The 24,618-nt window shown below is 47.0% G+C and overlaps 1 protein-coding gene and 1 long non-coding RNA gene across 5 annotated transcripts in view; one reads left to right on the forward strand and one right to left on the reverse strand.

Moving 5' to 3' along the window:
* Positions 1–20,401, reverse strand: part of atp2c1 (ATPase secretory pathway Ca2+ transporting 1) — a 146,079-nt gene extending 125,678 nt beyond the window's left edge. Inside the window, exons 1-2 of one of the 2 annotated variants that reach the window (XM_072510102.1) lie at positions 20,245–20,347; positions 3,045–3,146 (exon numbers count right to left, since the gene is read on the reverse strand). In XM_072510102.1, the coding sequence (XP_072366203.1) occupies positions 3,045–3,047 (3 nt within the window). In that variant the 5' untranslated portion in view covers positions 3,048–3,146; positions 20,245–20,347. Of the gene's footprint in view, positions 1–3,044; positions 3,147–20,244 lie in introns of both variants that reach the window. The other variant, XM_072510101.1, reaches the window with a different exon arrangement.
* A 69-nt stretch (positions 20,402–20,470) lies between these two features.
* The window catches only part of LOC140425611 (uncharacterized), a 39,455-nt gene continuing 35,307 nt past the window's right edge, over positions 20,471–24,618 (forward strand). For 2 of the 3 annotated variants that reach the window (XR_011947905.1, XR_011947903.1), the window contains exons 1-2: positions 20,471–20,973; positions 24,316–24,429. This is a non-coding gene — a long non-coding RNA (uncharacterized lncRNA). Of the gene's footprint in view, positions 20,974–21,407; positions 22,581–24,315; positions 24,430–24,618 lie in introns of those variants that run through there. The other variant, XR_011947904.1, reaches the window with a different exon arrangement.

A 24,618-nucleotide genomic window follows, 5' to 3' on the forward strand; every position in this document is an offset into this window, starting at 1 on the left:
GCAGACATGACGCTAGGATGGTTTGTTTTCTTCCTCGTGCCAGGAATGTCACTGAACTGACTGCAGCGCACTCTGAAGATGGAGGGCGAACAGATAGAGGTTGTGGTTCACATTGTGGAAGGGGCTGGTTTAGCACACTGGGCTAAATCGCTGGCTTTTAAAGCAGACCAAGCCAGCAGCACGGTTCAATTCCCGTACCAGCCTCCCCGAACAGGCACCGGAATGTGGCGACCAGGGACTTTTCACAATAACTTCATTGAAGCCTACTCGTGATAATAAGTGATTTTCATTTCATTTACATTTCATTGGTACCAACAACATATGCAGAAAGAGGGATGAGGTCCTGCAACAAGAATCTAGGGAGCTAGGTGGCAGATTGAAAAAAAGGACCTCGGGTTGTAATCTCTGGATTACACCCAGTGGTACCACGTGCCAGTGAGTATAGGAATAAGAGGATAGAGCAGATCAATACGTTGCTGAAAAGATGATGTCGGAGACAGGATCTGACCAATGTTGACTGGGAGCAGGTACTTGAAGGAAAATCTACATCTACATTCAAAAAGGAAACAGAGAGGGCACAAAGCCAATATGTTCCCTTAAGGTGAAGGGTGGAAGCAACAAGTCTAGAGAATCCTGCATGTCAAGAGATATACAGCTTTGGAGAAGGGAAAAAAAAAGGAGGCTTGTGGCAGATGTTGAGGACTCAAAATAGTGGAACCCCTAGAGGAACATTGAAAGTGCATGGGGTTACTTAAAAAAGAAATTAGGAGAGCAAAGAGGGGGGACATGAAAAATGACTGGCAGGTAAAATAAAATAAAACCCCTAAATGTTTTATAACTATATTAAGAGCAAGAGGATAACCAGGGAAAGAGTGGGGCCCATTAGGGACCAGCACGGCAATGTGTGTGGGGGAGCCAGAAGATGCAGGTGAGGTTTTAAATGAGTACTTTGCATTGGTGTTCACTATGGAGAAGGGCTATGTAGGTATAGAAATCACAGAGGGGGACAGCAATGTACTTGAACAAATTAACATTGATAGGGCGGGGTATTATCGGTATTAGCAGGCTTAAAAGTGGATAAATAACCCGGCCCAGATGAGATGTATCCCAGGCTGCTGTGGGAGGGAAGGAAGGAGATTTCAGAGGCTCTGACGATTTTTAAATCTTCTCTAGTCACAGGAGAGGTGCCAGAGGACAGGAGGACATCTAATGTGCTGCCTTTCATCAAGAAGGGTGGTAGAGATAAACCGTGAATTTTCAGGCCAGTGAGGCTAACTTCAATAGTAGGGAAACTATTGGGAAAAATTCTGAAGGACAGAATTAATCTCCACTCGGGTAGGCAAGGATTAATCAACACTAGTCAGTATGCCTTTGTCAAAGGGCTTATAAATTTAGTTGGATTTTTCAAGGAGGTGACTAGGATGTGCAGATGACAGTAGTGCAATTACTGTAGTCTACATGAACTTCAGCAAGGCTTCTGACAAGGTCTCGCATGGCTGACTGGTCAAGAAGGTAAGAGTCTATGGCATCCAGGGCAATTTGACAAATTGGATCCAAAATTGACTTCATGGCAGGAGGCATAGGGTGATGGTCGAAGGTTGTTTTTGTGACTGGAGGCCTGTGTCCAGTGGTGTTGCGCAGAGATCTCTGCTGGGTCTCTTTCTGTTGTGGTGTACATTAATCATCTGAACTTGAATGTGGAAAGTACGATCAGTAAGTTAGATGACACAACAATTGGCGGTGTGGTAAATAGTGAAGAGGAAAGCCTTAGGTTACAGGATGATATAGACAGGTAGGTTAGATGGGCCAAACAGTGGCAAATGGAATTTAACCCTGGAAAGTGAGAGGTAATGCGAAAAAAATGAGAGGACTAACAAGGCAAGGGAATATACAATGAATGGTAGGAAGTACAGAGGATCAGAGGGACCTTGGTGTGCATGTCCATAGATTCCCAAATGCAGCAGGACAGGTAGATAAGATAGTTTTGGGATACTTGCCTTTATTAGCCAAGGCATAGAATATAAGAGCAGGGAGGTTATGATGGAACTGTATAAAACGCTGGTTAGGCCACAACTGGAGTAGTGTGCGCAGTTCTGGTTGTCACACTGTGGGAAGTGATTGCATGAGAGAGAGGGTGCAAAGAAGATTCACCAGGATGTTGCCTGGGCTGGAGCACTTCAGCTATCAAGAGAGGCTGGGGTATTTTCCTTGGAACAGAGAAGGGAGGGGGAGACCTGATTGAGGTGTACAAAATTATTGAGGGATAGATAGGGTGGATAGAAAGGAATATTTTCCCCTTAGCGGAGGGGTTAATAACCAGAGGGTATAGATACAAGGTATATGTGGTGATATACATCACTGTAAGTACACAAAGGGTTAATGTACATACACTACACCTAGCTAGACACTAGAGGGAGCTCCAGAGACATGACACACAGTCAACCAATAGGTCAGTAAGATAGGACACGACCAATGGGCATTCAACATACACACAGAGGTGACACTACCACAGGAGGGCATTACACCAACCCATATATAAGGACACAGCACACATGCTCAGTCTCTTTCCAGTGGAGACACGCAGTGTGTACACAGGGTTGATTTGAAACACATCACACTCACCACGTGGATTGTAGCAGACTGGCTCGTCAGTCTGAGTAGCTATAGAAGGATTAACAGTAGAGTCAAATCCAAGTAGGAGAATTGTTAATAGTTTAATAAATGGGTTAAAGCTATCTCCAAGTCTGAATCTTCCTTTGTCAGAGTGCGCATCAAGGAAGCAGCTTATGCTACGTCAAGAGCTTAACAAAACATGGTACCCAGGAGTGACTGTTAAATCCATATAGTTACAACTCAGCAAACAGTGACAATTAGCAACAGCAGCCAGGCAAGATGATGTTCAAGACTCTGGTTCCACAGCAACTCAGGTACCAAGACGATTTCAGTGAAAACTGGCGTTGGTTCCGGCAGTGATTCAAGGTCTACCTGGTAGCGTTCGACTTAGATGGCGTGGCGGATGCAGAGAAAATAAAGCTTCTACTTACCATCGCGGGTCCAGAAGCAGCTGAAATCTTCTAGACCTTCAAATACTCAAAGGGACAAAACAAGTGCGACTTCCAGGCAGTCCTGGACATATTACAAGAATTCTGCGAGGAAGATACAAGAAGAAAAGGTAAAAGAGGCGCCAACACTCACCACGAGGTAAGCTTGCAGAAACAAACAGCAGTTTTAATTTGCAGCCATCTTGAAAAAGGAGCTGCACATGCGGTTGAGTGAAGAGCGCACAGAACGGGAAGGCACGTTTGCGCATGGGCGAGAAACCGCGCATGTGCAATTGCGAAAAAGGCCCCAAGTAAAGGAACAGCGATCTGCGCATGCGCAATCACTTCCTACGACTTGCGTCACACGCTTCATGACGTCAGAGGCCCCGGACCTCACCCACTTAAAGGGGAAATGTCCCAAAACACAGAAAAAAAAATTTTGCGCCTCAAAACCAGATTCTTTCACCTGGAACGACAGCACAATGCCAGAACTTCGACCAGTAGCTGAAAGTAATCTCCGCAGAACCCTGCAACAAGCAGTTAGCACCGCCCAAAGAGATGATACAGTCCTTGAAGACTATGACTCAGACCTTGAATTCTTCTTTGGACATCGCGAGCCCAATGCCAGCTCCGACACAAAACGTGATGATATGGTCTTGGAAGACAACGACTCAGACAAAGATTTCACCTTGGGAGGTGGCTACCCCAGTACCAAACCTGAACCGCAACTAGATGTGTTGTACATTGAAGACCCCGACGACGAGTTCTTCGGATTGAGGAATCTTCAGCCCAGCATATATGACATCCCGACTCGTGAGTGTAGGATTATGCTGCGGCCTGACACCAAGAGACAGAGAGCGGTACAAGCCCACAGAGAGCGGCCTGCTGCCACACAGAGAGTGGTAAAGGAGATTCACCAGGATGTTGCCTGGGCTGGAGCACTTCAGCTATCAAAAGAAGCTGGGGTTATTTTCCTTGGAACAGAGAAGGCAGAGGGGAGACCTGATTGAGGTGTACAAAATTATTCGGGCACAGATAGGGTGGATAGAAAGGAATATTTTCCCCTTAGCGGAGGGATTAATAACCAGAGGGTATAGATATAAGTTATGGAGTAAGCGGTTTTAGAGGGAATGGGAGGGAAAACATTTTCACGCAGAGTCGTTCGAATCTGGAACTCACTGCCTGAAAGGGTGGTGGAGGCGTGAGCCTGCACAACATTTATTATTTAGATGAGCACTTGAAATGCCATAGCATACAAGGCTACGGACCCGGTGTTGAAAAATGTGATTAGAGTAGATAGATGCTTGATGGCCAGAGTGCCTCTGTGCTGTAAAAAAAATGAGTAGTCTGTCAAAACTACGAAAAACACACAGCATTGTGAGACTTGCTTTATGAAAAATGAATAAATAAATGCATTTCCATTTCGCTTCACACATTGAAATCTTTCAGTGGATTATCTTTAACATTGCTAAGCAACACACACACACAAAACTTTGTTTAGCATTATGAGTTTGATCTGTAAACTGATTGCATGCAGGATCTTATCCACCGTAACAAAACACTTGCAAAATATATGGTCCGCAATGGCTGTAATGTCCCACGGTCAAGCTGAGACATTAGATATTGAATAACAATTATATAATTATGTTCACAGTTTTACACTGGCTACAGAAAGTCATGTTATCATTGCACATTTTCCTAATGGTTTTAGAAAAATACTTTTCTCAATTATAACTTCACAGACTTCAATGTGTGTCAGAGGGCACCAGTAGAGTGAATTGAAACATGTAATTGACAACCACACTTTTGCTGAGCTGTAGAAGGGTTCATAATCCTTCTTGTTAGCCTGGCACACAATTACCTACAAGGAAAATGCAAATCTGTCTGCCCTGGACCACAGATAAAGAATAAAAGTTACCATTTCTAGTTGCAGTTTCATTAGCATTTGTTCGCTGCAGGTTGGGATAGTGTAGCATTAAAGCACAAAGTCTGTGGCTCAGCATAAAGCACCAAAACAAATATACCAATGTTAAATATTTTAACAAGTAATTTTGATAGAAATGCCAAATTGTCTATGATATTTTCATGATTAGGATGTGAGAGCATATTAAGGGTATAACTGCTAGAGGGAAAATCCATTTTTAAATCCACCTGCCATATAGCCAGGTGAAACTTTTATAGCCTGTCTGTCCTCAAAGCTTGTTGCTTGATTTACAGGTGATCCCAGTTCCAGTAAGTGTACATTAAAGGCTGAAGCAGCTTATCAGATTCTGCCACAGTAAAATCCACAAGGCATGGATTTGCGTTAATAAGGTCAAACCTGCTCTTTTAACTAGGCAAAGCTACTGTATCCCTTGTGATTACACTCGAGTGCGGGGACTGCCTTTCAAAATAAGCAAATTAAATATATTTAACATTCCTTTGCCAATTCCTTTCTTAAATGCTTCATTTTTTATTTAAGCTGTTCCAATTTCAGGATCACCTTCACTTACAGGGGCGGCACGGCTGCCTCACAGTACCAGTGATTCCGACTTTGGGTGACTGTCAGTGTGGAGTTTGCATGTTCTCCCAGTGTCTGCGTGGGTTTCCACCGAGTGCTCCGGTTTTCTCCCACAGCCCAAAGATGTGCAGGTCCATGCTAAATTGCCCCTTAGTGTCCAAAGATGTGTCGGTTAGATGGATTGACCATGCTAAATTGCCCCCAAGTGTCCAAAGGTTAGGTGGGGTTATATGGGGGGGGGGGGGGAAATATGGTCAGTGCAGACTCGTTGCATTCTGCACTGTAAGGATTCCATGATTCTAATGTATTTTCAAACTGCTAGATTTCTGATGCCATGAAAGGATTATGATAATTACAATAAATGAAAGTAATTCCAAGTAATTAGTTAGTACTTGACTCATGTATGCTTCACCCGATGCCTATTTCTATGTATTTACATTGTGTATTTATGTACACCCTATGCTTTTTTCACGGATGGAATGATCCGAATGGACTATACGCAGAACAATACTTTTCACTGTACCTAGGTACACGTGGCAATAAAACAAATCCAAATCCATTTCAATTCACAAGGGGTTAAGTTGACAGAGGAAGTCAGGCTGGAGTAAAGCTAAATGAGGTGAGACTAGGTATGATGTGATCTCCAGGAAGTTATTTAACAAGCCATGAGAACGGTTATCCTGGTTAGCACTGGGACAACGGCGCTGAGGACCCAGGTTCGAATCCCGGCCCTGGGTCACTGTCCGTGTGGAGTTTGCACATTCTCCCCATATCTGCATGGGTTTCACCCCCACAACCCAAAGATGTGCAGGTTAGGTGGATTGGCCACGCTAAATTGCCCCTTAATTAGAAAGAAAATAATTGGGTAATCTAAATTTTAAAAAAAAGAACTGTTATCCTTGGGACAGTACATCAACCTTTCCCAAACACTTTATTTTATGTGGGATACCAGGAAAGAGTGAATACATTCTTACACAGCCTGAAGGACAATCAATTGTGCAGATGGAACGAGGGGTGCAACGGTCAGTTTTATTGGAATCCCAAATGTCCAAAATACAAAAATGTCACCAACAAAGATAGCGACTACTTTGTTTTTGTTACAAGGAACCACACAAACTCAAGCCAAGTGTGGTGAGATTTACAACAAATGCTACTTTACTCATACACTTAATTACAACATAGTATTTTGGTTTGTGTTCAGCTTCATCTCATTCAAAACTAAATTTATCCTTTCATATAATTGGAGACATGCATGTGTTTTCTATTCGTTCGTTGGATGTGGGTGTCGCTGGAAAGGCCAGCATCTGTTGCCTACCCCTAATTACACTGGAGAGCAGTTAAGAGTCAACCACATTACTGTGAATCTGGAGTCACGTATAGACCAGGCCAGAAAAGGGTGGCAGATTTCCTTCCCTGAAGATCATTGAGGCTTTTACAATAATCAATGCTAATGTTAGCTTCATAATCACCATTATTACTGAGACTAGCATTCCTCATTCCAGATTTTGTGATTGACTCAATTTCCATTCAACCAGCTGCCAAGGTGGGATTTGAACCCTTGTCCACAAAGTGTTCGCTTTGGCCTCTGGATTACCAGAGATATTACCACTGCACCACCATCTACCACTAAGGTGATTATTTAATACTGGGATTTACTGTTCTGACTCTCTCAGGTCACACACACATGACTCTATTTTGGGTGGTAATGGTAAACTCAGATTATAAAACATTTGCCAGGGAAACTACTAATATTGGACTTGTTACAAAATCAACAACAGGCTCAACATCCGTAGCTGTAACAAAAAGGCCTCAAACTCCAATAACATGACTAAAAGCAACAAATCTCAAATGTTGACAAAAATGTTTAAAATGAAAATCAGGAAGCTATTTTGTTCCCAGGGCTGTGGCTGCAAAGGTTTTTGTTTAAAATTAAGGTGTTGCTCATTTAGATGAGGAGAAATTCTTTCTCTCAGAAGGTCATGCGTCTCTAGAACTCTCTTCCTCAAAAGGCAGTGGAAGCAGAGTATTTGAATATTTTAAGGCAGTGCTAGATAGATTCTTGATTAACAAAGGGCAAAGTTACAAGCGGATCAGCCGTGATCTCATTAAATGGCGGAGCAGGCTCAAGGGGCTGAGTGGTTTACACCTGCTCCTAATTTCTATATTCGATAGTTTTAAAGTTTCAGCCTCTTTCATCACTGGTATAATTGCTACTCATTTCCAAGGTCAAACCCTCTCCCACTCCCTGCTCAAATCTCTCCAGTCCAGTTTGTGTCCAGCTCATAGCACCAAGACGACCTTTTGTTTGACTATGGCAAGCTGTCACAGTCAAACCTGTACCTTCATGGTAATTGATACAATGAACAATTCCATCCTCCAGGATCTCTCCCTCTGGTTCACATCTAAGACACCGCCTTCTTCTGGTTGTATTTCAACCTAGTCAAGCATCAACAGTTAATCTGGTTCCTTCGGTGGGTCTCCGCCCATGTTTAGTTACCTCCAGCTGCTCTATTCTTAACCTGCTCCTATTCTGATTCTCAATGCCGGATTCAAAAACATCTGCAATTATGTATACTCATGAAGAATAATACCACTCTTTATTTCAATGTTTAATTCTGCAACAATGCTTTCCAACGGCTTGCTTGACTAAGATTGCTGTAAACACCCAGCTCATTCACAACCCACACCAAAAGGGTTGACTTCACTGAAGCAAACTGACGAGACACAAAGTTGTGTCAAACTGCTACACACAGTAATCCAAGGAGGCAGCCAACCACCAGCTTCTCAGGGTAACTAGCAATGCCCAAGTTCCAAGAATGAATTTTTAAAATCATTTCTGGCCCAAAATTTGTTTATTTACTAGCAATGAATTTGCAGGTGAATTATACACAGTACAAGTACGATGTAGATCACTTCCTGCAGTTCCAGTTTTATTACTCATTTGAAAATTACCGCAACTAAAATCAGATGGCTGAAATTTTACATGGAATCATTTCATACTAGACAAAAAATGAAATGGAAAATGAGAGCCTATTTACCAGGCCAAGACCAGAATCAGAATTCTCCCAAGCCCCCACTGGCATGTTTGATGGCAGGCACAGTGGAAGAATATATTGGGAGGGCCAGAAATCGGTTTCATGCCGGCACCAATTTACAGTGGGATCTTCCACGGATGCTCGCACTGGCATGTCGGAAAATCCACCAAAGAATGGTATGAACCTCATTTGCATCCTGTTAATAGAATTCACATGAAGGTCCGACCCCAGGCCAGATATTGTGTGATGCCAGAGTGAAACATGTTCGTACAACGTGACATGCAGATATCGGGGCTCGCCTGTCCTGCCACTGAATACACAATGAAACACCTGCTCCCACCCCGGCACTTTATCTCAAAATGGGAGAATTCCACCCCAAGATTTAACAAAGGGCCAGTGATTGGCTGGTTTGTAGGATCACCTGCAACATGTACCAATTGCAATGAAATTTCACACAAAGTCAAAGGTTGTTTCTGGCGAATATGCTTCAATTTGTTTTATTACACTTATGATACAAATGGTAAAATTTAATGGCATCTTAGTAAACAGATTTAAGAATTAAACCATCAACTTATATTTATGCAATAACCTTAATGAAGCAGAATGTCCCAACGCACATGGTTCAGAGTGAACCCAAGTACGGACAGGAAGGGAATTTGTGAAAATTGCCAAAAATGTGGCATTGAAATGAAAAATGAAAATCGCTTATTGTCACAAGTAGACTTCAAATGAAGTTACTGTGAAAAGCCCCTAGTCGCCACATTCCAGCGCCTGTTCGGGGAGGCTGTTACGGGAATTGGGTTTAAACAAACAAGGTAGGAAGGATGAAGCAAGTCGAGAGGGGCTTCAAGACGGAATTCTAGAATGTGGGGGAGTGAGATGGGCTGACAGAAATGCCACTGATGGTGCAGAATACAACATCTATGCAGAGCTGTAGCTGTTTGAAGAGGTGGGGCGCACTATGGCTGTGAAAGGATTTTTTTTTAAAATAAAAAAATTTTTATTAAAGGTTTTCATAAAATATTAATAACAAAATAAGAAAAAAGAACCCAACAGGGTTAAGGACAAATCACAATCTAAAAAAGCAACCCCCCAAACCACTCCCCCCCCGTACCTAAATAATAAATGAACATTAACACCCCGACTTAAGGCAACAGGTGTATACACCCCCTCAGACCCTTCCAGTGTAAATAACATAAACAAAAATAAAGTAAACCCCCCCCCCCCCCCCCCGAGCTGCTGCTGCCATTGACCAATGTCTATCGTTCTGCCAGAAAGTCTAAGAACGGTTGCCACCGCCTAAAGAACCCTTGTACCGACCCGCTCAAGGCGAATTTCACCCTCTCCAATTTAATGTACGGGGGGAACCCGTACTTCTCCTCCAGCTCACCCAAGCTCGCGAACTTCCCGTCCACAAACAGGTCCCCCAACTTTCGTATCCCTGCCCTGTGCCACCCCGAAAACCCTCCACCTGTTCTTCCTGGGGCGAACCGGTGGTTCCCCCGTAATGGGGTCCACGCCGAGGCCCTAACTTCCCCCCTATGCCGCCTCCACTGCCCCAAGATTTTGAGGGCCGCCACCACCACCGGGCGCGTGGTATACCTCCTTGGAGGGAGCAGCGCCGTTGCCAGCGCCCCCAGACTCGTACCCACACAGGACGCCGTCTCCAGCCTCTTCCATGCAGCCCCCTCCCCCTCCATCACCCACTTGCGCACCATTGTCGCATTGGCGGCCCAGTAGTACCCACAGAGGTTGGGCAGCTCCAGTCCCCCCCCTATCTCTACTCCGCTCCAGGAACACCCTTCTCACCCTCTGAGTCCCTCGCACCCACACAAACCCCATTATACTCCTATTAACCCGCCTGAAAAAAGCCTTCGGGATAAACACGGGGAGGCACTGGAACAGGAACAAAAACCTTGGGAGCACCGTCATTTTGATTGACTGCACCCTACCCGCCAGGGACAGCGGCAACGCGCCCCACCTCTTGAACTCCTCCTCCATTTGCTCCACCAGCCTTGTAAAGTTAAGCCTATGCAGGGCCCCCCAGCTCCTGGCCACCTGGACCCCCAAATATCTGAAACTCCTCTCCGCCCTTTTTAGTGGGAGCTCGCCAATCCCCCTCTCCTGGTCCCCTAGCTGAACTACGAACAGCTCGCTATTCCCCATATTGAGCTTGTACCCCAAAAAGTCCCCGAATTCCCTAAGTATCCTCATTACCTCTGGCATTCCTCCCACCGGGTCCGCCACATACAGCAGCAGGTCGTCCGCATAAAGCGACACCCTATGCTCCTCCCCACCCCGCACCAACCCCCTCCAGTTCCTCGACTCTCTCAGTGCCATAGCCAGGGGTTCAATCGCCAGTGCGAAGAGCAGGGGGGACAGGGGGAACCCCTGTCTCGTCCCTCAGTGCAATCGAAAGTACTCGGACCTCCTCCTATTTGTGGCCACACTCGCCATCGGGACCTCATACAACAGCCTAACCCACCTGACAAACCCCTCCCCAAACCCGAACCTCTTCAGCACCTCCCACAGGTACCCCCACTCTACCCTATCGAAGGCTTTCTCAGCGTCCATCGCCACCACTATCTCCGCCTCCCCCTCCCACGCCGGCATCATGATTACGTTCAAAAGCCTCCGCACATTCGCGTTCAACTGTCTCCCCGTCACAAAGCCAGTCTGGTCTTCATGTATGATCTGCGGCACACAACCCTCAATCCTCGTGGCTAAGACCTTCGCCAGCACCATGGCATCTACATTTAGCAAGGAAATCGGTCTGTAAGACCCACATTGCAGGGGATCCTTGTCCCGCTTCAGGATCAAGGAGATCAGTGCCCGGGACACCGTCGGGGGTAAAGCCCCCCCCCCGCCTCATTGAAGGTCCTAACTAACAGCGGGCCCAACAGGTCCATATATTTTTTATAGAACTCGACCGGGAAACCATCCGGCCCCGGTGCCTTCCCCGCCTGCATGCTTCCTATCCCTTTGATCAGCTCCTCCAGCCCAATCGGGGCCCCCAGTCCCGCCACCAGTCCCTCTTCCACCTTTGAAAACCTCAATTGGTCCAGGAAACGGCCCATCCCTCCCTCCTCCCATGAAGGCTCGGATCGGTACAATTCCTCGTAGAAGTCCCTGAAGACCCCAGTGATGCCAACCCCACTCCGCACCACGCTCCCTCCCCTGTCCTTAACTCCCCCGATCTCCCTAGCTGCGTCCAGCCTCCGAAGCTGATGCGCCAGCATCCGGCTTGCCTTTTCCCCATACTCGTACACCGCCCCCTGGGCCTTCCTACACTGCACCTCCGCCTTCCTGGTGGTCACCAGGTCGAATTCGGCCTGGAGGCTACGCCTCTTCCTCAACAATCCTTCCTCAGGTTCTTCCGCATACCTCCTGTCTACCCTCACCATCTCCCCCACCAGCCTCTCCCTCTCCCCCCCGCTCCTTGTGGGCCCTGATGGAGATCAGCTCTCCCCTCACCACCGCCTTCAGTGCCTCCCATACCATCCCCACTCGGGCCTCCCCGTTGTCGTTGGTCTCCAAGTACCTCTCCATACTTCCTCGGACCCGCTCGCTCACCTCCTCGTCCGCCAACAGCCCCACCTCCAAGCGCCACAGCGGGCGCTGGTCCCTCTCCTCCCCCAGCTCCAAGTCCACCCAATGCGGGGTGTGGTCCGAAATGGCTATTGCCGAATACTCGGTATCCTCTACTCTCGCAATCAGCGCCCTACTCAAAATGAAAAAGTCGATTCGAGAATAAGCCTTATGGACATGTGAGAAGAATGAAAATTCCCTAGCCCCCGGCCGTGCAAATCTCCAAGGGTCCACCCCCCCCCCCCCCATTTGGTCCATAAATCCCCTCAACACTCTAGCCGCCGCCGGCTTCCTACCCGTCCTAGACCTGGAGCGATCCAATGCAGGATCCAACACCGTGTTAAAGTCTCCCCCCATTATCAGGCCCCCCCACTTCCAAGTCTGGGATCCGACCCAACATACGCCGCATAAAACCCGCATTGTCCCAGTTCGGGGCATACACATTGACCAGTACCCACCCTCTCTCCCTGCAACTTACCACTTACCATTATGTACCTACCGCCATTATCTGCCATAATGCTCGACGCCTCGAATAACACCTTCTTTCCCACCAAGGTCGTCACCCCTCGATTTTTGGCATCTAGCCCCGAGTGAAACACCTGACCTACCCACCCTTTCCTCAGTCTTACCTGGTCTGCCACCTTCAAATGTGTCTCCTGGAGCATAACCACATCCGCCTTGAGCCCCTTCAGGTGCGCGAACACGCGGGCCCGCTTAACCGGCCCATTCCGTCCCCTTACATTCCAGGTTATCAGCCGGATCAGGGGGCTACCCACCCCCCTCCCCCGCCGACTAGCCATGACCCCTCCTCGGCCAGCCATGCGCCCGTACCCCACACCCGGCCCGTTCCCCACAGCGGCATACCCCCGCCTCGACCCACCCCACTCGCTCCAGCTCCTCCTTGATCTTAGCAGCAGCAACTCGATTCCCCCCCACCCCCGGCTACAACCCATCCTAGCTGGTTTACTCCCCCCATTGCACTTCCGCAAGTCAGCTGACTCCTGCTGACCCCGGCCACTCCCGCCTCCCCTTCGACTCCTCCCATTGTGTGGCACACCCTCCTCTCCCGCTCCCCATTCACAGGCTCTCCCCCTCCGTTCTAAGCCCGGGAAACAATCCTCGCTTCCCCCCCCCCAGTCTTCGGCGCCCACCTACCAGGCCCCGCCACCAACCAAAACAGTGCCCAACCCACCCCATCCACCCTCCCCAACCCGAAAGAGAAAAACACAGAAAAAGAAACCCAAAACAATGCAAAGGCCCCCCCACCCCCGCCCCCGCATCAAAAATAGGCATAACATATCCACCGCAGTCCCCAATCGCCCATCCCGACCCTCAGTCTGTGTCCAGCATCTCGGCCTGAACAAAGGCTCACGCCTCCTCCGGAGACTCAAAATAATGGTGCCGGTCCTTGTAGGTAACCCACAGTCGCGCCGGCTGCAACATGCCAAACTTCACCCCCTTCCTGTGCAGCACCGCCTTCGCTCGATTGTACCCGGCCCTCCTCTTTGCCACCTCCGCACTCCAGTCCTGATATATCCGAACCTCCGCGTTCTCCCACCTGCTGCTCCTCTCCTTCTTGGCCCACCTGAGCACACACTCCCGATCGACGAACCGATGGAACCGCACCAGCACCGCCCGCGGAGGCTCGTTAGCCTTGGGCCTCCTCGCCAACACTATGGGCACCTACCAGCTCCAAGGGTCCCTGGAAGGACCCCGCTCCCATCAGCGAGTTTAACATGGTGACCACATAGGCCCCCACGTCCGGCCCCTCCAGCCCCTCCGGGAGGCCCAGAATCTGCAGATTCTTCCGCCTCGACCGATTCGCCATCTCCTCGAACTGCTCCTGCCATTTCTTGTGGAGCGCCTCATGCGCCTCCACCTTTACCGCCAGGACTAAGATCTCGTCCTCATTGTCAGAGATCTTTTGTCGAGCCTCTCGGATCGCCACCCCCTGGGCCGCCTGTGTCTCCAGCAGCTTATCAATAGAAGCCTTCATCGGCTCTAGCAGGTCCGTTTTAATCTCTGAGGCAGCGCTGGATACCCTCCTGTTGCTCCTCCGCCCACTGCCTCCACGCTGCCTGGTCTCCGCCCGCCGCCATTTTGTCCTTCTTCCCTCCCTTCTTCTGGTCCACCACTACCTTTTTTGTCACCCCGCTCCTAGTTAAAGCCATATACTGACGGGGAGCTATTATTAACTCCTTCCCACACCGGGAAACGTCGAAAAAGTGCCCTTGGGGGCCCTGAAAAGAGCCCAAAAGTCTCGAGAGGGAATCCTTTTGGCAGTGTTCGCTTCACCAATCTGCCCCAAAATGTCTGTGGAAACTCCTGAAAGAGGTCTAAGAGTCCGTTCCAGACGGGAGCTGCCGAATGCGTGACCTACTCCTCCATGGCCGCCACCGGAAGCCTCGTCTCCGCTTCTTCAGTGGCCTTGGTGAGATCTTTTCAGTTGTTCCCTCTGCTGTTAGAATTCACTTTTGATAAAGGCCCTCAGGTCAGTTTGCAGCTTTAAGCTTGCCCTTCCCCCGCCTGCATGCTGGAAGAGGCCCTGTTTATCCCGTTGCAGCCAAATCTTTTACTGTTTCTGCCGGGTCTGGCAGCCAAAAGACATAACATTCTTGGGGGACACTGTCAGGGGAATGTTGCAGTCTTCTTGCCACACCGGGAAATGTCAAACAAATGCCGTGGGGGCCCTGTAAAAGAGCCCAAAAGTCCGTTCCAAGCGGGAGCTACCGAATATGCGACCTAGCTCTGCATAGCCGCACCCGGAAGTTCGGCTGTGAAAGGACTGACTGACGATGGTGAAAATTCTGAAACTGGTGGGTTGAGGTATGACAAACTAAAATGCTTGCGAGGGACCATGTGTACAATAGGTTGGAATTTCTATGGAACGAAGCCTGCAAGGCAGTAAGAAGCGTATGGGAAAGATCGAAAGATGATAATGGCCACAAGAAAAAAGACGATGGGGTGGGGTGAGGTAGAAATTAAGGTGGGTGACATAACCAGCATTGGTGGCTGATGTGATGTGGGAATTCAAGCTAAATTCCAGGTGTAGCAGAGCACCCCTGGGATCCAAGAAGCAGTTTCTGGTGGAGCAAAACAGGATGCATTCAGCTCTGCCAATGTTAAATTGCAAAAAATGACTTGTCAGCAAAAATTCAACTACCTACATCGAAACTTTTACTTCATAATTCATTTCTGAGGAATAGCAAGAACAGTGAGCATGATTGTGACAAATCTGAGGAAGTGCAACAAGCTACAATGAGCTGTATCTGGAAAGACACCAATGTTTTATGCAAATTGCTAATTATGTAAATCCCTATTTCCCCAATTGTTCTCTAATCTTTGCGCGAAACCATAGGTGCATCAATAGAAAAATACCCACTCTGAACTTGGACCATAAGATATGGAATCATAGAATCCCTACAGTGCAGAAGGAGGCTATTTGGTCCATTCAGTCTGCACCAACCCACTGAAAGAGTACCCTACCTAGGCCCACTCTTCGACCCTATTCCTGTAACCCCACCTAACCTTTGAAGTCTAAGGGGCAATTTAGCATGGCCAATCCACCTAATGTGCACATTTGTGGACTGTGGAAGGAAGCCCATGCTGACAAGGAGAGAACTCTGCAAACTCCACACAGTCACCAGAGGATGGCAAGGAACTTGATTCCCTGGCGCTGTGAGGCAGCAGTGTTTTTTTTTTAATTTAGAGTACACAATTAATTTTTTCCAGTTAAGGGTCAATTTAGCCTGGCCAATTCACCGAACTTGCATATCTTTGAGTTGTGTGTGTGAGACTCACGCAGACACGGGGAGAATGTGCAAACACCGCATGGATAGTGAGCTAGAACTGGGATCGAATCCGGGTCCTCGGACTATGAGGCTGCAGTGCTCCTCACTGTGCCACCGTGCGGCCCATGAGGCAGCAGTGCTAACCATTGTGCCGCCCATTGCCACTGTGCTGCCTTCATGAAAGAAGGAGCCCAGCTTCAGTAGCTTGCCCTTGTGCCTTACAAGCCAAAGGAGGCCATTCAGCCCCTTGGGCCTGTTTCGTCACTCAGATAGATCATGGTTGATCATGCACCTCAACCCTGTTTACCTATCTCAGTTCCATAGCCGTACGGAACAAAAACAGAATCTATTGTTCTAAATATTGAATATTTTCACTGATCCTCCTATTGGGTTTTAGCTTTGAACTTACAGCCCTTGTTAAAATGAATGGAGCTCTCCTTGGTGCACCCCCCCCCCCCCCCCACGTCTCCCCTCCCTCCCTCATCAAAGACATCACTGACGAGGCTGTGGAAGGAAGGAGACCTAAAATGGCGGATCACTTTCGAGGAAGACGTTTTAAAAATAAAGATGAGCATTTTATACTAATTAGGCTCTTTGACATTCACTGTGATTTGAACTGAAGATCGTTTGACTGTTACTTTGATCAAAGTGGTAGCTGAATATATGAGCAGAATTAGACCATTCGGTCCATCTGGTCTGTTCCTCCATTATGTGGAAGATCATTTTACAGGTTAGTTTGAAGTATAATCAATTTGAAGTATAATGAAGTAAATTGTCCTTTTTACGTCACTCAAACATAATGTCACCCAATTTTTAGGCTAAAAATATGATGCATCTCAGTTTTGAAAGTATATTTATCATAGAATTTACAGTGAAGAATTTACAGTGCAGAAGGAGGCCATTCGGCCCATCGAGTCTGCACTGCTCTTGGAAAGAGCACCCTACCCAAGCCCACACCTTGACCCTATCCACATAACCCAGTAACCCCACCCAACACTAAAGGGCAATTAGCGCAATTTAGCATGGCCAATCCGGAGGAAACCCACGCACACGCGGGGAGATCGTGCAGACTCCGCATAGACAGTGACCCAAGCTGGGAATTGAACCTGGGACCTTGGGGCTGTGAAGCAATTGTGCTAACCACTATGCTACTGTGCTGCCCCCTAATTTACATCTAATAAAAATATTACTTTAGGATATTGCCTATATATCTTAACTCGTCGGAATGGCCTACTGCAGATCTTATTTTTTATATTCCAATTTGCTTTGGTCAATAATGACTCCAGTATTTGCTATCACAACAGTAATTGCACTTCAAAGTAACTGATCATATGTGAAGCGTTCTGAGATGTTGAGACACATGAGGATCATGAAATTCATCGACCTGTGTCTCCCTGGGTGTTAAATTAACATTTAAGATACACATGCTCCAATGCTGGCTACTTTGGTTACTGAATTCATCGACCTGTGTCTCCCTGGGTGTTAAATTAACATTTAAGATACACATGCTCCAATGCCGGCTAGTTTGGTTCCTGCCTAGTAATAAGGATGGGATCCTCTGGGAGTGTTTTGATAGATCACCAGATCAGTTCAAGGGTCAATGAACAGCTCACCTTGAAAGAGTCAGCCAGTCACCAAGTGCCACAGAGACAGGGACAGGCAGAGGTCCCAGTTAACTAGAGGTGTCCTGAATCTCAACCTTAATTTACTTCAACAAAAATATTATTGGTCTCTATCTGGGTCTCCTCCGCGCTCCGGGGTCGGGCCAAGGATCATAACTAGTGCCATATAAAATCATGTTTCTTAGTCTTTTTTAACATGGAAGATTCATTCCCCCTGTGTTTCATCTTTAAAAATGCATAGAAATGCATGAATAGGAAGTGTATGAGAAGAAACCGATCAGTTTATTTCACAAATCCTGAACATCTAGAAGTACGTATTTCACTGCTCACCAAAGTGCATTCAGTTAATTCAACAGATGTGGATAATAATAATAATAATCGTTATTAGTGTCACAAGTAGGCTCACATTAACGCTGCAATTAAGTTACTTTGAAAAGCCTCTTGTCCCACACTCCGGTGCCTTTTCGGGTACACTGAGGGAGAATTCTGAATGTCCAATTCACCTAACAAGTACGTCTTTCGGGGCTTGTGGGAGGAAACCGGAGCACCCGGAGGAAACCCACGCACACACATGGAGAACGTGCAGACTCCGCACAGACAGTGACCCAAATTTGCTCCAAATTAAGTAACAGAAGAAAATGGCACCTTTTCCTTTAAGTGCAATAGTGATTAATTATGACCTATATTCCACAGTCTCCATAATCCAACCAAAAAGAGGCACAGTTAAGGTCCTTTCATCAAGGTTAATGAAAGAGAAGCATGCAGATCAAAGGAGCCAGAAACATCACAATGGACTGTGGTCCACTTGCCAGCGGGGAAATGCGTGCATTAAGTCTATTATCGAACCAATCAGAATTCCAAGTGAAACATAAAACTGTAACTATTTAGTAATGGATGAGGCTATATACTTTGATGAATGCGCTGCTCTGATTCGATATCAAAATAATTATGATCCAGACTAAGAGTGGTGCTGTCACTGTAGATTTTCTAATTGAGCAGGTTCACAGACGTATCCTGGGTAAAAGCAGGTCTAGTCGCTACGCATTAGTTTAACACATTTTGGCATTTCAGACACATTTCAGACCTCTGAAGAGCTATACACTCAAAATGTTAACTCTATTTTTCTCTCCACAGATGCTGCCATACCTGAGATTAACCAGCATTTTCTATTTTTGTTTCAGAACAAAACACATGTTTAACATAAGAAATATGGATAGCAATGTAAAACAGTAAGCACAATCACCAAGATGTGTGGAAGAGTGTAATAGATAAAAAGGTATAGTTAACTTAATTTCTTAAAAAGGTTTCAGTTTTAAACTTTGTCTAGAAATTTCCATGAACAATTAAATAAAAGCTACAAATCCAAAAATCACCAAATGTTAAATTGGAAAGCTTAAGAAATGTATTCCATGAGTATAAAGAAAAAAATGGATGAATGCCAGCGAGCTTCAAATAAAATGCTTCATTTTCAATTTCGTTCATCTGCATTACTAAATACAATGTTATCTGGAGATTCATCTACATTACATATTTGAACAATCTGCCCTATCAGATATATTATAATTGTAGAGATTCACTTCCATTATACGTAATTTGAAGCTCCCAGGACATTACTAGATATATTCATTGGCACGGTTAAGTTACATTACCAAAATTATAATTTATAATTTAACTGCACATTATGTATAGTTTGGTTAGCATTAATATGTTTTAATTTGTAAAACTTTCCAGACATCATGTAATTTTATAGTATCACTTACCAGATGGATCAGTATTTTTGCCTCCATTGTAATGTATAGTATAGTGTAAAATGTGACTTACATTATACCAAATATTCTGTTATAATGCAGATGGTGTGATTTACATTACAAGATATATTATATTCTAATGCATTACATAGTATGACTTACATTACCATATATATGTTATATATATATATATAGATAGAGAGAGAGAGAGATAGATAGAATGAGGGAGAGGCCATTTGGCCCATCAAGTCTGCACCAGTCTTGCAAACAGCACCGTACCTAGGCCCACACCCTATCCTTGTAACCCAGTAACCCCACCTAATCCTTTGGACACTAAGCCACAATTTATCACGGCCAATCCACTTAACCTGCACATCTTTGGACTGTGGGAGGAAACCGGAGCGCCCGGAGGGAACCCACACGGGGAGGAAGTGCAAACTCCTCACAATCACAAGAGGCTGAAATTGAACCCGGGTCCCTGGCACGGTGAGGCAGTAGTGCTAACCACTGCGTTGCCCTAAATATAATATAGTGTGCCTTACATTGCAGGATATATGCTAAATGCATTACAGTGTGCTTTATATTGCAGGATAAATGTTATAATGCATTACACACTGCGATTTACATTACAAGATCCATTTTTAAAATTGCACAGTATGACAGTCGTTTTAAGACGGGACATAATCTGCTCAGTCACATCAAACATTGTTGTCGCCTTACATCTCCAGTCATTACAAGGCTGACGATTTGCATTACATTAGAACACAGGACAACAGTAACTCTGCCCACCGAGTCCACACAATAGCACAGCCATCACAATACAAGATATCTATCTGGTGATGTAATGCTATAACCTGACATTACCGGACGGACGGACGACAGAACCGACATGACTGTATCAGAGCGGGGACTGACTCACATTACCAGACCGCAGCATAGTTGCCGGCCGCGCCTCGCGCTCCCATTAACTCCACCGCTTTCAAACGGTCGCTGCGCCGCTCGCGACTCGACAACATTCGGAGCGGGGCCAACGGACAGGAAGCGGCCGCCGGCGCGCGCGCGCGCCACTTCCGGGCCCTCGCCTCTGGCAGCACAGTGCGCACGCTCCGCCACCACACCCCCCCCCCCCGGCTGTGGGCGGGGACGAGAGCCGCCTGCTGCTGCGCCTGCGCGCGCTCCTTAACGGCTGGCCTGGTTCAAAACAAATGGACGGCGCACGGAGGGCGGCCCTTTTCTTCCAGAAATATATATATTATTTTGCCTCCGGGCGGGATAGAAAGGGAATAGCAGGACCCCGGGAGTTAAAATCTTCCTTCAACGTTTATATATTTTTTGTTATTTTTTTTAAACATTAGTATACCCTATTATTTTTTCCAGTTAAGGGGCAGTTTAGCGTGGCCAATCCACCCACCCTGCACACCGTTTGTGTTGTGGGGGCGAACCCCACCCAAGCACGGGGAGAATGTGCAAACTCCACCCCGACAGTGACCCAGAGCCGGGATCGAAGCTGCCACCTCGGCGCCGTGAGGCAGCAGGGCTAACCCACTGCGCCACCCTGCTGCCCCCAATGTTTATATTTTAATCTGTTCGTTATTTTCTAAACTTAATTTTCACTCCCAGATGTGCCATACATAGCTAGCCGAAGCAGGTAACGATCTTGAACACTTGAAGAGATTGAAATCGTTTTCTTCATGTACCGGCTGCATTTAACCAAACATTTTTGTTTGGGGGGTGTGGGGTGGAGTTACACGCGTGCGCTGGCTGAACCTGGATGCTAAGGGCTCATGAGCCAATCTTTTATTCATTGGTGAGATGGCAGCATCACCAGCAAGGCCAACATTTATTGTCCTTCCCTAATTGGCCCTTGAGAAGGTGGTGGCCTTCTTGACCGCGGAAATCTGTGTGGTGTAGGTACAACCACTGTGCTGTGAGGGAGGGAGCACCAGGATTTGACCCAGCGACAGTGAATGAACGGCCGACATATGTACAAGTCAGGATGGTGACGGGGCGGGCACGGGGGGGAACTTAGAGGTGGGAGCATTCCCACATGTCCTTGTTCTTCCAGATGGTAGTGGTCGTGGGTTTGTAAAGTAAAGTGCTGTCAAGCAGCCAGGGTGAGTTCCCATGGTGCGTCTTGTAGCCAGTACACACTGCTGCTACTGTACAACAGTGGGGAAGAGAGTTGAAGTAAAGTGGGCTGCTTTGGCCTCGATACCGTCAAGCTTCTTTACTGTTGTCAGAGCTGCATTCATCCAGGCAAACAGAAAGTATTCCATCATACTCCTAACTTGTGCCTTATGGACAAGCTTTGGGGAGTTAGGAGGTGATGTACTTGTTCCAGGATTTTGAGCCTTTGACCTACTCTTACGGGTAAAGTATTTATAGGGCTCGTCCAGTTTACTTTTCGTCAATGGTATCTGGAATCAATGAGAGTTAGGGGGAAAATTGCTAGTTGGAGTCATGACTGGCACAAAGGAAGATGGATGTGGTTGGAGTTCAATCGATGCAGCTCAAGGACACCACTACTGGAGTTCCTCAGGGTAGTTAGTGTCCTCAGCTCAACCATCTTCAGCTGCTTCATCAATGACCTTCTATCATTCCTGTACCAGCCTCCCCGAACAGACGCCGGAATGTGGCGACTAGGGGCTTTTCACAGTAACTTCATTTGAAGCCTACTTGTGACAAGCAATTTTCATTTCATAAGGTCAGAAGTAAGGATGTTTGTTGGTGATTGCACAATGTTCAGCACCATTCGTGATTCCTCAGATACTGAAGCAGTCTGCCGACATGTAGCAAGACCTGGACAGCATTCAGACTTGGGCTGATAAGTGGCAAGTGCCAGGCAATGACCATCTCCAACAAGAAAGGATCCAACCATCCCTACTTGATGTTCAATGACATTACCATCACTGATTGCCCCACTATCAACACCCTGGGGTTTACTATTGACCAGAAAATTAACTGGACCAACCATATAATACTGTGGCTATATGGGCAGGGGAGAGGGTGGGAATCCCTAAAGCCTGTCCACCGTAGACAAAGTACAAATCAAGTAGGGTGGAATACTCGACTTGCCTGGATGAGCGCAGCTCGAACACTTAAGCCCTCCTAAACCCCTGCCACTCTGCTGACCCCCTAAGGGCCATCGCCAAGGGCTTTATTGCTAGCACAAACAGCAGCGAGGACAGCGGACACCAGTGCCTCATTCCCCAATGAGGCTCCAATCTATGTGTGGAGCCAGAGGAAATGGGTGAGGTACTAAATGAATACTTTGCATCAGTATTCACCAAAGAGAAGGAATTGGTAGATGTTGAGTCTGGAGAAGGGGGTGTAGATAGCCTGGGTCACATTGAGATCCAAAAAGACGAGGTGTTGGGTGTCTTAAAAAATATTAAGGTAGATAAGTCCCCAGGGCCTGATGGGATCTACCCCAGAATACTGAAGGAGGCTGGAGAGGAAATTGCTGAGGCCTTGACAGAAATCTTTGGATCCTCGCTGTCTTCAGGGGATGTCCCGGAGGACTGGAGAATAGCCAATGTTGTTCCTCTGTTTAAGAAGGGTAGCAAAGATAATCCCGGGAACTACAGGCTGGTGAGCCTTACTTCAGTGGTAGGGAAATTACTGGAGAGAATTCTTCGAGACAGGATCTACTCCCATTTGGAAGCAAATGGACGTATTAGTGAGAGGCAGCACGGTTTTGTGAAGGGGAGGTCGTGTCTCACTAACTTGATAGAGTTTTTCGAGGAGGTCACTAAGATGATTGATGCAGGTAGGGCAGTAGATGTTGTCTATATGGACTTCAGTAAGGCCTTTAACAAGGTCCCTCATGGTAGACTAGTACAAAAGGTGAAGTCACACAGAATCAGGGGTGAGCTGGCAAGGTGGATACAGAACTGGCTAGGCCATAGAAGGCAGAGAGTAGCAATGGAGGGATGCTTTTCTAATTGGAGGGCTGTGACCAGTGGTGTTCCACAGGGATCAGTGCTGGGACCTTTGCTCTTTGTAGTATATATAAATGATTTGGAGGAAAATGTAACTGGTCTGATTAGTAAGTTTGCAGACGACACAAAGGTTGGTGGAATTGCGGATAGCGATGAGGACTGTCGGAGGATACAGCAGGATTTAGATTGTCTGGAGACTTGGGCGGAGAGATGGCAGATGGAGTTTAATCCGGACAAATGTGAGGTCATGCATTTTGGAAGGTCTAATGCAGGTAGGGAATATACAGTGAATGGTAGAACCCTCAAGAGTATTGAAAGTCAAAGAGATCTAGGAGTACAGGTCCACAGGTCATTGAAAGGGGCAACACAGGTGGAGAAGGTAGTCAAGAAGGCATACGGCATGCCTGCCTTCATTGGCCGGGGCATTGAGTATAAGAATTGGCAAGTCATGTTGCAGCTGTATAGAACCTTAGTTAGGCCACAATTGGAGTATAGTGTTCAATTCTGGTCGCCACACTACCAGAAGGATGTGGAGGCTTTAGAGAGGGTGCAGAAGAGATTTACCAGAATGTTGCCTGGTATGGAGGGCATTAGCTATGAGGAGCGATTGAATAAACTCGGTTTGTTCTCACTGGAACGAAGGAGGTTGAGGGGAGACCTGATAGAGGTATATAAAATTATGAGGGGCATAGACAGAGTGGATAGTCAGAGGCTTTTCCCCAGGGTAGAGGGGTCAATTATTAGGGGGCATAGGTTTAAGGTGAGAGGGGCAAGGTTTAGAGTAGATGTACGAGGCAAGTTTTTTACGCAGAGGGTAGTGGGTGCCTGGAACTCGCTACCGGAGGAGGTAGTGGAAGCAGGGACGATAGGGACATTTAAGGGGCATCTTGACAAATATATGAATAGGATGGGAATAGAAGGATACGGACCCAGGAAGTGTAGAAGATTGTAGTTTAGTCGGGCAGCATAGTCGGCACGGGCTTGGAGGGCCGAAGGGCCTGTTCCTGTGCTGTACATTTCTTTGTTCTTTGTTGTTTGTTCTAATGCAGCCGGAAACTCCGCGAGCTCATCTCATTGGTCCGAACACTCGCCACCGGGGCCACATACAGCAGACGCACTGATGCCACAAACTTTGGCCCAAACCTTCCCAGGATCTCGAACAGGTACCACGATCAAAGGCCTTCTCCGCGTCCATAGACACCACTACCTCCAGTACCCGTCCCCTTAACGGGGTCATGATCACGTTCAATAGCCGCCTAATATTACTCAAGGGTTGCTTGCCTTTCACGGAGCCCGTTTGATCCTCTGCAACCACCCCGGATCACATCCTCCCTGCTACTAACTGAGCCAGC

The sequence above is a fragment of the Scyliorhinus torazame genome, chromosome 6 (genome assembly GCF_047496885.1).
Source record: "Scyliorhinus torazame isolate Kashiwa2021f chromosome 6, sScyTor2.1, whole genome shotgun sequence".
In the NCBI taxonomy this organism is placed as follows: Eukaryota; Metazoa; Chordata; class Chondrichthyes; order Carcharhiniformes; family Scyliorhinidae; genus Scyliorhinus; species Scyliorhinus torazame.